A 15,328-nucleotide genomic window follows, 5' to 3' on the forward strand; every position below is an offset into this window, starting at 1 on the left:
GAGCGGCGGCTGCGCTTCGGCTTCGAGCCCAGCTCTCCTGGCCCCGACGCGGGCTTAGCCTCCCGCCTTGGCTCGGGCAGGCGCCCGTCGACCCTTCGGCCCCTTTCGCCCGCCCTGGAGCTGGGGGCAGGGCGCCAGTGGAAGCGTGGGGCTTGGCTCTGTGATTCATTCATTCTCCGCCGACGGGAGCCTCAGATCCGCTGTGCTCTGAAGAGAGGAGGGAAGAGGGGGCAGCCGCGAATGAAGGGCCGGGCGCGAGCCGGGCTCCATTGTGCTCGGCGGCGGGGGGCGGGAAGGGGCTGAGGGAGGTGGGATCGGGCCCCCTCCTCCAGCTCCCCGGCGTGCGCTGCGCCCCCAGCCTGCTGCCAGCCTGGAAATGGCTCTGTTTATTCTCCTCGGGAGAATGAATCGATCCTGCCCAGCCTTCTCTTCCTCCTCCCCACCTCTTCTCTGCTCCGAGTCTTAGGAGAAGAAACATTTAAAAAGACAGATTCCAATGTGGAGTGCCGTGCAGGTTGCGAGCTGCCGGGTTTGCACTTCGAGGAGATTTTTCTATGTAGTTTTTTTCCTAATGTGAGCGCAGGGAAGCCGTGGCATTACTGCTTTTGGGATTTTTATTCACGTGCACGTCGCGTTTGGTTGCTCGCTCCACCCCCGGGGACCTGGTGTGGTGGAGAAATTTGAACCCGCAGCCTTAGCTCTGAAAAGGCCGAGTTACCTGGCTCTCCCTGAGTGTCGAGGAGGACATGAGTGAAATGACCAGCGAACTCATTTTTTGTAGGACTCGGTGAAGCCAGATTCTGCATTTTCCTACTTGTAGACTCATTTTGTGGAATAGAATTGATCGCTCTCTCCTCCGCAAAGCGTTTTAACTCGAATAAGCAAATGCCGCCTCTGTTTGAACGTTTTGGTGTTTACAAGAGAGAAGTCATTTTACCTAAGAGAACTAATTGAATTGGCAGCATCCTTGAAATACCTCCGGACAAGGATCTGGGGGTGGGGGTGGAAAAGCAACTGCGAAATAGCAGACGGAGAAATTCCTTTGGAAGTTATTCCGTAGCATAAGAGCTGAAACTTCAGAGCAAGTTTTCATTGGGCAAAATGGGGTAAGGATTTTTGTGCTTAACACAGCTTCGAATCTGTTTATGTATGTGTATTATTGAGCGGTGGTGGTGATTGTGTTTTGTGTTTTCAAACAAACTTGCCACCTTGCTAAGCTGGTCATACTTTAAAGAAATAGGCATGCTAACCTTTTAGGTTATTTTTGCATTTTTGTAGAGCGGTACCAGAGGTCATAATTAAGAAACACATATATCGTTTGTAACTTGAATATGGATTTGTGAGTAATATTTACAAAGACAACGCATTCTACACTTTACTGGTCAGACTGCTGCATCAGTTTGTAATCAAAATCACATTATCTTAGCTTTTGCTGACGGTTATCTTTCAAAGAGAACTACTGCACTCTCTCAGTACTTTTAGATAATCAGTTGCACAAAGGAACGATTGTAATGAGTGGTTAGACAACAGTCCTTGAAAGTGATCCAGAGTAAATTGTTGCCCTCACGGTGCCCTCTGTTTTGCCCTTGAATATCCAAAGCTAAAATGTATAGAATTGATTTACTGGGACGTTAAAACGAAAATCTGAAATTCAGTCTTACTGATGCGGTCACCGCGGTGCGGGTGCATTCCGTAGGAAAAGGCTTTTTGTTTAAGGAACTTGTTCACTCCTTTTGTGTTTCGCTTTTAAGCTCAGCCCTTCAGTTTGTGTTAACAGTATCAGATCTACACCTTCCTTCGGACCCAGAACCAACCGAGAGTGCATTTTCCAGTCTTTTATTAACTCTTCACACTGTGGGTTGATGAAATGCTAGTGACACTTCCTAATTTAAGCTGGAAACCCATAATATGTTAATGGAGTAATCAGATTTCATTGACAGATTGTCGTTGGTTTTTGGCAGAAGAACTTCCAGAATTTTCTCTCTTTTTGTGTGTGTGTGTCGGTGAACAAACACATCTAAAGTGTAGTTGAGGGACAGATTTTGAAAGAATGGACTCTGAAATTCATTGTGATGGTTTAGGGGTGTACACACGCTTGAAACTTCCTGAGGAAAGTTCTTGAATAGTACCTTCTTTTTGGAGTTAGAATTTGAAGTTTAATATGCATAACTTTGAAAATTTAGAACATGTTGTAGGAGACTTTCCTCAGAAATTAATGACAAAGTGATAATGGTTTTAAAAACTTGAATGACAAGTGATGAGAGTACATATAACTTGCATGATTTGGGGGTACTGCTAAGAGTAATTAAAATGCCTCATTCTATTTGTAGCGCTGCTATTAGTAGCTTAGTGATCTGAGGCAAATTGCTTAACCTCTGTGGACTCTATTTCTTATCTGTAAAATGAAGGAATTAGAGATGACTTAAAGATTTCTTCAAACTGTAAAAAATGAATTATTTTCTTTTTATTCTCCTCATTTTAGTGATCACTAGTTGGTTTCTGGAAGTCGATCTTTCTGATGGAGACCTTTCTCTAAGCAGTTTAAGCACTTAACGCTGAAAAATAATGGCATTTGAAAAATGTTTTGGATGAATTGCACCAATTTTACATGAGAAAAATACTGAAAAATACTACTGTTCAAAACCTTAGAAATATGGCTTCCCTTGAGCATCTGCAGCTCTGTTTAAAACATGTTGGAGGAAAAAAAATCAAGCAGCAGTGTTTCATGTTGATGGCTGCATTTTGTCTAGACTGTGTAGTAGTAGCATCATGGAAGAAAATCAGTTTTCCACAACCTTTAAGCTGCATGAATGCCTGTCATTTTACCACGGAAAGCTTAGGCTGAATTTTTTTTTCCTGCCTCAGGTTTATTTGTACAAATAGCACAGGAGGACCCCAGCCCCATGCAGGTGGCAGCCTGGTTGGGGGTTGCACCAGTCCTGTCCTCACGTTGGCAGACAGATATCTACTCTGAAGCCTTTGTAGGGGCCTGGGCACCTTTGGGAGCCTGAGCTGGAACTGAAGCTGGAGCTGCAGCCTGGGCCTTGGTTTGATCCTTGTCCTTGGCCTTTGGCCAGGACAGCCTAAGCCCCTTGGCAGTGTGGGCACGAGCATGCCTCCCAAGCTTGGGGTGGGCAATGTAGGCAAGTTGATTGAGCTTGCGGCTGACACCCTTTGGGATCTTGGGCTTAACCTCCTTGGGCTTTACGAGGGCCTTAATAACCTTGGCACATGTACTCATGGCTTTGGCACTGTTAGCCTGCATCTTTTTTAGGCCCTTCTTGTTGTGTTTCTTGGCAAAGCGCATGTTCCTCAGGAACTTGGGGTCCACCCCCTTAAGAGATTCATATCTTTGTGATTGGGATTTCTTGATACCATTTCTGTACCATTTTCGGGACTGGTTGTGTGTGGTGTGGTTCTTGGTCTTGGTCATGTTTGCACCTTAAGCTGTGGCTCCTGAAGTGCCTAGAACCGGAAGAGACAGGATGAATTTAATAGAGGGGGCTACTGTTTAAAATGGGAAAGTAAGCACCACATATAACATGTATTTAGACACTTAGCATAATTAATTTGTTTATAAATGAATGTATCTGTCCTTTAGTTAACAAAGTCCTATATATGGACTGAGGAGAAAAAGGAGCAGGCATTTTGTGGTGCTATTTTTTTTGGAAAGCCTGTGTTTGGGGCTATTACCCTTTCTCATTGATAGTGCCTTGTTTTATGTGAGTTGAGAGAGGAAGGGTAGGTGGAAGTAGAAGAGCGTACAGCAAAGCAAAGGCACTTGCTGATGTTTCTACACTTTATGCGTATTTATGCCTAATAAATGTTTGTGGAATTAGCATAGCTGCCTGGACCTATTTCAAACAAAAGGAAACAGGGCTTTAAATGGCCTTTAAAGCTTTACCTTAGCAATCCTTAATTACCTTGCTGTAATAGATATCTAAAATTTAATACTGTGGGTAAAGTGTTTCATATATTACAAATTTTTTTTTAAACTAATGTTAGGTTATGATAAGGATTTATCTTTGTCTTAATTGTAGATAATTATTGCAAGTCTAGGGGCAGTCTAAGCAAAGGAATTATATTTAATAAAATCAGTGATTGGGCAGAAAAAAATTATGGCTCCCCTAATAGTAGTTTATGAACTTTGTGGAAATGGAAAAGAACAGCTGAAACTTGACAGTTGGCAAAGTCTGTCAAAGTATCTTGGATGTTGCATGAACTGCTAATTGCAGTGAAGGCAACTAAAGTATGGATTTGTAAAATAGGTGTATCAGATCCCCTAAAAATTAAGGCATTCATATATATAAAATGAAGTCTCTGAAAAGTTTTGAAGCCTCTGTGAGAAGTCCCTGTTAGGTATGACCCCCACCTCCAAATAGTATCTCATAATGACAGCAGTGAGTCAGTAGCTATTTCAGAACTATTAGAGTAGGCAACAGAAATCAAGTAACTTCAACCAGTTTTTTCACGACACCCTTTGTTTTTACTTAGCTCATATTGGCAACCTTGTGCCATCAGCAATGGTAAAGAATTCTTTCCCTCCCTTCTCTTATTAAGAGCTGCTTATACATAAAATAGGGCTCTCCCTGCTAATGAAATCTGTTAATGCTGCTTCTGATTTACCTCACCTGCTTATGGGAACTTCTGGAGTCCTTCCTCGCCCTCTTTCCCCAGGTAACTTCTGGAAGCGTGGAAATGAGTGCTGCTACATTGCAGCCCAAACTGAGTCTCTGCTGAAAGACAGGAAGCTAACACCTCCTTCTGCCTCAAACTGCAGGGTTCTGCTCTCTAGGGGTTGTAGCAAAAATGTGAAAATCCTGATTCCAGCACTATGAAGGGGTTTTATTGCAAAGATAACCACCCTATCATTTCTGACAACAGACAAGTTAGATGCAAGTCTTTATATTCTTCATTTGTTCATTTTACCAACTTCGAACCTATGTTATAGTGCACATACTTAGCTCAGTGCTGCTGATAGGAAGACTAGTACAATGTACTCCTTCCCTTAGTGAGTTTTTACTTTAGAAGTTGGGAAGACAGTCAGGCCTAAAATTAAAATGTGCAATGAAATTTTGTAGGAGCTATAATGTAGGGCATTATGGAGACACGAAGTGGGTATTGGGACATTAGCTGCTGAGGGAAGGATAAAATGGCTTTGTAGAGGAGGTGATAGGTGTTAAATACTGAAAGATGAGTACAAGTGAGCCTCTTAGAAAAATTAGAGGGCATTCAAGGCAGAGGGAACAGTGATTGACACCACTAAAACGAGGAACCGCAAATGAGTTTGGCATGACAAGCTTGTTTGCTTGAGCCAGCTCCCTTTGGTGTAGCAAGAGATAGGTCTAGGGCCTTATTATGCAGGGGCTGGGTTGGAGAGCCATGTAGATCAAATGAAAGATTGGATTATCCTATAGTCTAGTGTGTTTAGAGGTTTTTTTGGCTATGACCCATTGGAAAGATAAGCATCTTTACATTGCAACCCAATATGCTTGTATATAAATGATAAAATGTCACTACATAATACCCTTGCTTTGTGTGGTGCACTCTGGTAGTTTCTATTGTGTTCCATTCTATTTTATTTTTAAGATAGACTGATGATGGTGACCCACTCAATTTATTTAATGATGCTGTGGTAGCAACTGATAATTTGAAAAGCACTTCTCTTCTGTGTGAAGATTACTAAAGGGTTTTAAGCAGAGTAAGAACATGATCAGGGAAGCAGAATAAGAGAGCAGTTTAAAAAATCATTTAAAATTCAGTTTTGTGTCTTGCATCCTGTGGAAACACCAAGCCAGAACAATGAACTGGGTAGAGGAAGTGGATAGTTGGGCAGGCCCTGGAAAGTTCCGAAGTGGGGAGGGGAGGGATAGTGACTGAGAGATGTGTAGTTGACTGAATGCAGCTTCTTTAGAAATAGGACATTTCATGTGCAGAGGTAATAATGTAGCAAAGAGCATGGTATGTTCTTAGCAAAGTCACTAACTATGGGTCATAAAATAGTGAATTCGGGAGTTAAGGGGTTGACAGAAGAAACTGTCTTTATTCATAGTTTATAGTTTTGAGTGATTAAACATCTCAGAAGAAAAAGTGGTTATAGCCCAAAAGATCTGACCTCTCTACTGCCATGTGATTTTTTTTTTCAGTCTTTAGTGTTTAGTTGAAGTATTTGTTTTTAGTTACTGGATTGTTATTTTGGATTAATATGACTAACTGGACAGAAGAGTAGGGAAAATGAGTGGTGAGTGCTTAATGTTTTCTGATATAATTTTTTTCTGACGTAGTTTTTAAATGACTATAAAACATTTTATGTAGATTTATATCTCAGGACATACCTAATGGAATGAAATGTGCAGTTTTTTTGTGTTGCATATTTGTAATGCCTTATGACCTGTGGCTAATATTTCTGTTTGTTTTTGAAAAGTTGAGGGCTTTTGAGGCATTGCAGAGTTTCAGGTCTGTTAAATATCTTCATTTCAAAAGAATCTACATGTGATAAGGAATATTTATGTAGATTTTAGCCCATATACAAGAATTCAGATAAAATTTTCACATCTGTCTTATTGAATGAGTATTGCAAGAGTAGGTAAAACTTTTTTGTTTTGTTTTGTTTTGTTTTTTTGGAGACAGAGTCTCGCTCTGTCACCCAGGCTGGAGTGCAGTGGCGTGATCTGGGCTTACTGCAACCTCTGCCTCCTGGGTTCCAGCATTTCTCCTGCCTCAGCCTCCAAGTAGTTGACACTACTGGTGTACGCCACCACGCCCAGCTAATTTTTGCATTTTTTAGTAGAGATGGGGTTTCACCATATTAGCCAGGGTAGTCTCAAACTCCTGACCTCGTGATCTGCCTGCCTCAGCCTCCCAAAGTGCTGGGATTACAGGTGTGAGCCACTGTACCCAGCCAAGAGTAGGTAAAACTTTTTAAAAACTAATAATTCAATGGTCTTCAGTATGTGAATAAAATTATATATATTTAATTATTTATTTATTTGAGACAGTGCAGTGACCCATGCTGGAGTGCAGTGGTGCCATCATGGCTCACTGCAGCCTTGACCTCTCAGGCTCAAGCAGTCCTCCTACTTTAGCCTCCCGAGTAGCTGGGTCTAGAGGCTCACACCACCATGGCAGGCTAATTTTTGTACTTTTTGTAGACATGGGGTTTCATCAGGTTGCCCAGGCTGGTCTTGAACTCCTGGACTCAAGTGATACATCTGCCTTGCTGTGAGCCATCACGCCTGGCCAAAATCATGTATTTTAATCTTACTTTTTATAGCACACCTCTCCGTAGTCTATAAAATTAGGACATCCATGATGACTCTCTGTTAAAAGAGTCAACTTTATTGATGAACTTATGTTCTTAATTTTAACATTTCATACCTTTTGATACCCCTTTTCCCATCTGTCCTGAGTCTAACACATTAGTCATTTCTGTGCTTCTTCATGAAATGTCTGAGAAAGAAAAAAAAGATGAAACTGATAAGAATCAATGTTGCTTGTTTTAAGCAGTATTTTTAAGGGAAATTATTGACACATACAATCTTTTTTGTTTTGCCTTTTTCTTCTACTTGCATTTTTAAAAATGTTGTTTTTAAAAGTTTTTAAAAATTGTTCAGTTCTCTGGTAAGTACAATTTAGAATTAATTTAATTTTTTTTGTCTGCTAAATACTTTGGATAATATAATTAATTTTATAGGGTCATCTTTTTAACTCTTCTTTCAGTGAGGTTTTGTCCACCCAATAATGGATTGTGAAGCCAGTATGGATCTTGTGTAGCTAAAATAATTTTATATATCGAACTAACATTTGACTTAGTTAAGAACTGAATTTTATTTACCCTTATTTATGTTTTTTTCTGTCAAGGTAGACTACTAAAGGAAGGCAAAAAGTCATTGTTTTCTGTCTTGTATCAGAAAATAAAATTGTTTATAACCCCCCCAACCAGTGATCTAATCAATGTTCTTCGTAGTGCACTTACCTTTGCATTTTCTCTACCTTTTAAAAAAATCACCTTTATCTCTTTAACACCTAATATTAATATTAGCTTAAAAAATTAGCTCGGCTTTACGAACATCTTATTTTAATGTTCTTCCATAAAACAAGAAGAGTTTCAATGTTATCTTTTGAGAAGTGTTGGCACCAAGTCCTCCAGGCACAAAAGTTGTAAGAATTGAGGGCTTTTTGTAAAATTACCAAGTAAGAGTTGCGTAGAAATTAAACACAAACAAAAAACTGTGCTTAGGGAACACAGATACTAAAGCAATTTCATTACTTTATAAGGTCATTGAAAGTCATGTTTATTATGTCATGTCTGTTGGCATGTCTGGATCCATGTGGTCACATGCCTCAGAGTCCAGAGGCCTGTAGAGGAGAATGTCCTTGATTTCCACCCCCCTCCATAGAATAGTTTGTTCCTAATTTGTCATTGTCTAATTGGGGAGTCTTTTTTGAGACGGAGTCTTGCTGTGTCACCCAAGATGGAGTGAAGTGGTGCAATCTCAGCTCACTGCAACCTCCATCTCCCAGGCTCAGGTGCTCCTCCTGCCTCAGCCTCCCTAGTAGTTGGGACTACGGGTACGCCACCACACCTGGCTAATTTTTGTATTTTTGATAGAGGTGGGGTTTCACCATGTTGGTCCTGACCTCAAGTGATCCACCTACCTCGGCCTTTCAAAGTGCTGGGATTATGGGCATGAGCTACTGCGCCCAGCCTAATTGGGGAATCTCAATAGAAGTCTACTGAGAGATATAACTCTGATACGTATCTCTTTGGGTATTATACATTGTGCTTCCTAACCCACAAATTCATAGTGTGGTACACATGTGCAATATTAGTTGAAAGGATTTGTGGGAATTAGCGCTCATATACAGAAAATCCTGATTTCTAGCAATTGGGCCAGTAGTTGGATATACCAATTATTTTTCTGATAATTTTTCTAGATAAATTTTTGAATTACCTTTGTATTTATGTATATCTCAATCTTAAGTCGTTATTGTCTTTCTTCTGTTTTATTTAAGTATTTATAAGGGTTGTTCTGAACAAGACTTTCTTTGTGTGAGTTGGAATTTTCTGCCCAGTTACTTTCCAGTTTCCCTCATTAGACTCTTAATAATGATCTTTAGGACATGACTATCAAAGACCTCAAAATACTCATATTAGAAATTTCTATCAGTCAGTCTTCCTGGAAGATAAGTCTGTACATTCCTAAATGTATATGGGACAGTTATTTTGAACCTATTATAATATTTAAGTTATTTAGCCTATCCCTTTACCTTTCTGTGCTTTTTTTTTCCCTGCTTATTCCTTTGTAAAACAGTGCTGTTTTCTTTCTTACTCCGTTATGAATCACTGTCTCATGGCTTTTAACATTAAAATTTGTGTGCTTTGCTTAATCACTCTGCCAGCTCCCAAGATGTTTACAGATTGAGGATTCCTCCTACTCTTGTTTACTCAGTATTGCCAGGGATCTGTATACATTAAGCTCAATGGGATTACTCCCAAGTCACTCTTAAACTGATCTTTCTTAAGATTCTGTTGATAAAAAAAAAAAAAAAAAAATTCTAGATCTTGCAGGCTGCTGTTTTCCTTACCCAACTGATAATCTGTAAGATTTTAGTTGTGTATTTCATTGTTGCTTTCATTTAGTATTTTACTATTGTTAGATTGATACTTATTGCTATGCCTATATTAGTGTAGTGGAAATAGACATTAATGATGACATTGCTGTTTAATTGTATTTTGCAACATTTTAGTACAGATGCCCTTGAACAACACATGTTTGAACTGTGTGGGTTCACTTATATGCAGAGTTTCTTCCACCTCTTGTTACTCCAAGACAGTAAGACCAACCCTTCCTCTTCCTCCTCCTCAGCCTACTCAATGTGAAGATGAGGAAGATAAGAATATTTATGATGATCCACTTCCACTTAATAGATAGTAAATATATTTTTCTCTTATGATTTTCTTTTTCTTTCTTTTTTTTTTTTTTTTGGTGGCAGAGTTTTGCTCTGTCCTGCCTGGCTAATTTTTGTATTTTTAGTAGAGATGGGGTTTCACTGTGTTGGCCAGGCTGTTCTTGAACGCCTGACCTTGGGTGAACTGCCTGCCTCTACCTCCCAAAATGCTGGGATTACAGGCGTGAGCCACTGTACCCGGCCTCTTTTCTTTCCTTTTTTTTTCTTTGCGACAGAGTCTCACTCTGTCACCCAGGCTGGAGTGCAGTGGCGCAGTCTTGGCTCACTGCAACCTCTGCCTCCTAGGTTCAAGTGATTCTCTTGCCTCAGCTTCCTGAGTAGCTGGGATTACAGGCCCATGCGGCCACGCCTGGCTAATTTTTGTATTTTTAGTAGAGACGGGGTTTTGCCGTGTTGGCCAGGCTGGTCTCGAACTCCTGACCTCAAGTGATCTGCCTGCCTCAGCCTCCCAAAGTGTAGGGATTACAGGCGTGAGCCACCATGCCTGGCCTGATTTTTTTAATAACATGTTTTTTCTCTAGGTTACTTAATTGTATGCGTACAGTATATAATACATACACAAAATATGTTAATTGACTATGTTATCAATAAGGTTTCCAGTCAACAATAGGTTATGAGTAAAGTTTTTGAGGAGTCAAAAGTTATATGCAGATTTTTTACTGAGCATAGGTCAGTGTCCTTAACTCACAAATTGTTCAGGGGTTAACTGTATATTCTGAGTAATCAGTGTAAACTCTAGGATGTTACATTATAGGCTATTCATGTGGTAGAAGCTATCCCAAAGAATGTTTTCAAAGATGGTACAGTGGTCAGTTAGAAATCAGGATACGAAATTGTATGTTCTGAATGACTTCAAGTATATAAAATTCTGTGTATGCATAAAAATGTTTGAAAGAGACTCATTAAAGTGCTATCATGTTTATTTCTGGGAGGTAAGATAGTAAAATTTTGTTTTTTAGTCTTTCTGAATCTTGTAGTTTCTCTATAATGAACATATTAAGTTTTAGAACTTCCCTTGGGTTTTAAGGGTAAGGTTATTAAAAAGAGAACTTCTCTTGGGTTTTAAGGGTGAGGGTTTAAAAAAAATATTGATTACAGTAAAATGTTATCAGGACTGGCAGGGCGCTGTGGCTCACGTCTGTAATCCCAGCACTTTGGGAGGCCAAGTCAGGCGGATTACCAGGTCAAGAGATCGAGACCATCGTGGCCAACATAGCGAAACTCTGTCTCTACTAAAAATACAAAAATTAGCTGGGCTTGGTGGTGCACACTTGTAATCCCAGCTACTTGGGAGGCTGAGGCAGGAGAATTGTTTGAACCCAAGAGGCAGAAGTTGCAGTGAACTAAGATTGCGCCACTGCACTCCAGCCTGGTGACAGAGCCAGACTCTGTCTCAAAAAAAAAAAAAGTTATCAGGACCAGTCACTGTTCTTACATCTGGATACTTACAGATATTTGTATCAATTTTAGCTTTATCTCAAATTTTATCTCATTCTTTTCAAGATTGGCTAAAGAAGCAGTTACTCTAGTGCTAGCAAAACTTGTTTAAGTGTAAGGAGTATTTCTCTTGTCAGTTATTAGCGTATTAGCACTAAACTGTACTTTTTGTGGAGAAGGAGATGCAGCCCAAAGGGAAACTGTGACTATGGGAGGTTATGCAGCTTTGACATGGCAGATCATGTGCTGGATTCCCCAGCTCCTTGGGGCTCTTACCATTAGAACAGGTGCTCCTCAATGCATGCTTACATAGATATAGATTCATTTGGAGAAGGCTTTCTAAGTCCTTATAGTGGTTTACAAAGACTTAATTTTACTGCAAACTTAGTTTCTTATAGATGAGTTCATTAAATGTATGTTGTTTTCCTTCTAGATGGTACTGAAAAATCTGCATTTTAATTTTAGTGTAAGTAAGTCTCGCACAATACATTATACAATTGTCCCTTGAACATGGTGGAGGTTAGAGGTACTACTTGCCCCACCAACTCACATTTAACTTTTGACTCTCCCAAAGCTTAATTACTAATAGCCTACAGTTGACTGGAAAGCCTTATCAATAACATAAACAGTTGATTAACACATATTTTGTATGTTATATGTTTTATATGCCGTATTTGTACAATAAAGTAAGCTAAAGAGCCGGGCGTGGTGGCTCAAGCCTATAATCCCAGCACTTTGGGAGGCCGAGACAGGCGGATCACGAGGTCAGGAGATTGAGACCATCCTGGCTAACACGGTGAAACCCCGTCTCTACTAAAAACTACAAAAAACTAGCCGGGCGAGGTGGTGGCGCCTGTAGTCCCAGCTACCCGGGAGGCTGAGGCAGGAGAATGGCATGAACCCGGGAGGTGGAGCTTGCAGTGAGCTGAGATCCGGCCACAGCACTCCAGCCTGGGTGACAGAGTGAGACTCCGTCTCAAAAAACAAACAAACAAACAAAAAAAAGTAAGCTAAAGAAAAGAAAGTGTTATTAAAATCATAAGGAGCCAGGTGCAGTGGCTCACGCCTGTAATCCCAGCACTTTGGGAGGCCCAAGCAGCAGATGGCTTGAGCTTGCAAGTTTGAAACCAGCCTGGGCAACATGGTGAAAACCAGTCTTTACAGAAATACAAACATTAGCCAGTTATGGTGGTACACACCTGTAGTCCCAGCTACTGGGGAGGCCAAGGTAGGAGGATGGCTTGAGCCCGGGAGGCAGAGGTTGCAGTGAGCTGAGATCCTGCCACCGCACTCCAGCCTAGGTAATAGAGTTAGACCTTGTCATACACACACACACGCAAATGGCTGGGTGCAGTGGCTCACGCCTATAGTCCCAAGCACTTTGGGAGGCTGAGGCAGGTGGATCACTTGAGGCCAGGAATTTGAGACCAGCCTGGCCAACATGGCAAAACCCCATCTCGACTAAAAATACAAAAATTAGCCGGGTGTAGTAGCGCACGCCTGTAGTCCCAGCTACTCAGGAGGCTGAGGCTGAATCGCTTGATCCTGGGAGACAGAGGTTGCAGTGAGCTGAGATCATGCCATTGCACTCCAGCCTGGGTGACAGAGAGAAATTCTGTCTCAAAAGAAAAGGAAGAGAAAATATATTTACTGTTTATTACATGGAAGTGAATCATCTTAAAGGTCTTCATCTTCATTGTCTTCACATTGAGTAGGCTGAGGAAGAGGAGGGATTGGTTTTGCCATCTGTGGTGGCAGAGGCATCTGCATTAAAAGCCTGTTCAGACAAATATCCCTTCTCCTCAGTGATTTTCCTAATGGCATCTAGGAACTCATCTACTACCTTTTAGTGGGCAGAAGCTGCTTTTCCTGTTATCTGGACATTTTTTAAGCCAAAGCTCTTCTAATATTATCAAACCATCCTTTCCTGGCATTAAATTGTCTGGCTTTAGATCCTTCATCTTCTTTTTGCTTTAAGTTATCAAAAAACTGCTTTTTCTCAATTCATATTAAATAGCTATTTTTTTTAATAGTAATCCTTCACCCACATAGAAGCTGCATTTTCAATAGAGAAAAAAGGTATTTTGCAAAAAGTGCAAGGTTTTTGCACCTGCTGGTAAGATGGTTTCACAAATTTTCTTTTCTTTTTTTGCAATGGTCCTTACTCTGGGTTCATTTATCTTGAAATGGTAGGCAACCACAGCTGCAGACCTCAATCTGCAGCACATATCAGGCAATTCAGCTTTTTCTTGTAATAGCATGACTTTGCTTCCTGGGAGCACTTCCAGCATCACTAGTGGCACTTCATATGGGTCTCGTGGTGTTATTCAAAGTTTATGGTATTGCACTAAAAAGGATGAAAAACATGCAAGAACCATGATTTTACTGTTGGGATACACAATTTACTGTGGCATTTTAAGCAGACACTCAGAACACTTGAGCTCATTGCAGTAGCAACAGGAGTTAGCTACAAATTATTACAGTAGAACAGTATGTACTAGTTAATGTTACACCATGATGTAATACTGCATCTTTATGTGTATTTGCAGTTTTCTAGATGTGCCACGTATGGTCTGTAAGTTTTTGCCTACGTTTTGATAAATTTTAACTCTTTGTAACAGATTTGTGTGTATTTTATGGTAGTAAATGAAAAAATAGACTAGAATCTACATATTTTATGCACTCATAATGCCTTTTTCTATTTTTTCAATATTTCTAAGCTATGCAGTTAATCTATAAGTTTTTTCAAATTATAGCAAATCTCCAAAAATTTTTCTAATACATTTATTGAAAAAAATCAGTTGTAAAACATTATTGTAAGTATACTGGTGCAGTTCAAATCCATGTTTAAGGGTCAACTGTATTTTGAATACATTTAAGTACTTCTGATAAATGAAATGTTATTACATGTTTTTGGTATAGAGTTTTCAAAGCTGATATTAACATGTAAATGCCATCAGTCGGCCTTGTTAACTGCCTTTGTAGTTATTGGGCTCATGAGCCTCTGGAATACTTATGCATCTATTTACATAATACATAGGCAGGCTCTAGTTTTCTAAAGAGTTCAGACCAGAAAAAGAAAGCTTGAGATGGTATCTTGAAACATTTTTCCTGGGGCTTAAAAGTGGAGACCTTGCTGGGAATGGTGGCTCATGCTTGTAATCCCAGCACTTTGGAAGGCCGAGGTGGGCAGATCACAAGGTCAGTAGATCAAGACCATCCTGGCCAACATGGTGAAACCCCATCTCTACTAAAAATACAAAAATTAACTGGGCGTGGTGGTATGCGCCTGTAGTCCCAGCTACTTGGGAGTCTGAGGCAGGAGAATTGCTTGAACTTGGGAGGTAGAGGTTGCAATGAGCTGAGATCGCGCCACTTTTCACACCAGCCTGGTGACAGAACAAGACTTTGTCTCAAAAACAAAAACAAAAACAAACAAACAAAAATAACAAAGTGGAGACTTGCAAGTAGAAGGACCAATTGTAGCATATTGTACAATTTCTGAATCATCCCGAGGTAGTTGTAAGTTACTTGATTTCCTCACGTGTAAGAGAAGATTGGACTATATTGTATCCATATTTAAAATTATTTTTTTTGGAATTATTTTTCCCAGAGCTTTCAAACTCTTATGCTGTCATTGGCTGACCAGAAAAATGTGTGATAGTATGAGATAGAAGACAGTTGGGACTGGTGGGGACTGTAGGAAAGTGAAGAGAAGAGATCCTGCCTAAAAACATTCATATCCAGTGTATTCTTAAAACCCTCTGGCCAAAGAAAGACATCTGAAGCCTGATCCCTTATTCAGCAAACATTTTTTGAGTTCCTACTAGCAACTGTAATACTCTAATGTAGGTCAGATACAGGCAGTTTGGAAATGCTTTAACTCTTTTTTTTAACTCTTTTTTTTTTTTTTTTTTTT

The 15,328-nt window shown here is 40.1% G+C and overlaps 1 protein-coding gene and 1 pseudogene across 3 annotated transcripts in view; one reads left to right on the forward strand and one right to left on the reverse strand.

Annotated features, from left to right (window-relative positions):
- Nucleotides 1–6: 6 nt before the first annotated feature.
- HOMER1 (homer scaffolding protein 1) overlaps nt 7–15,328 on the forward strand; it is a 142,675-nt gene continuing 127,353 nt past the window's right edge. For all 3 annotated transcript variants that reach the window (XM_011959205.1, XM_011959204.1, XM_011959203.1), the window contains exon 1: nt 7–1,106. In XM_011959205.1, the coding sequence (XP_011814595.1) occupies nt 1,102–1,106 (5 nt within the window). In that variant the 5' untranslated portion in view covers nt 7–1,101. The remainder of the gene's footprint in view (nt 1,107–15,328) is intronic.
- Nucleotides 2,966–3,485, reverse strand: LOC105524086 (annotated as a pseudogene).

The sequence above is a fragment of the Colobus angolensis genome, unplaced genomic scaffold (genome assembly GCF_000951035.1).
Source record: "Colobus angolensis palliatus isolate OR3802 unplaced genomic scaffold, Cang.pa_1.0 Scaffold49, whole genome shotgun sequence".
In the NCBI taxonomy this organism is placed as follows: Eukaryota; Metazoa; Chordata; class Mammalia; order Primates; family Cercopithecidae; genus Colobus; species Colobus angolensis.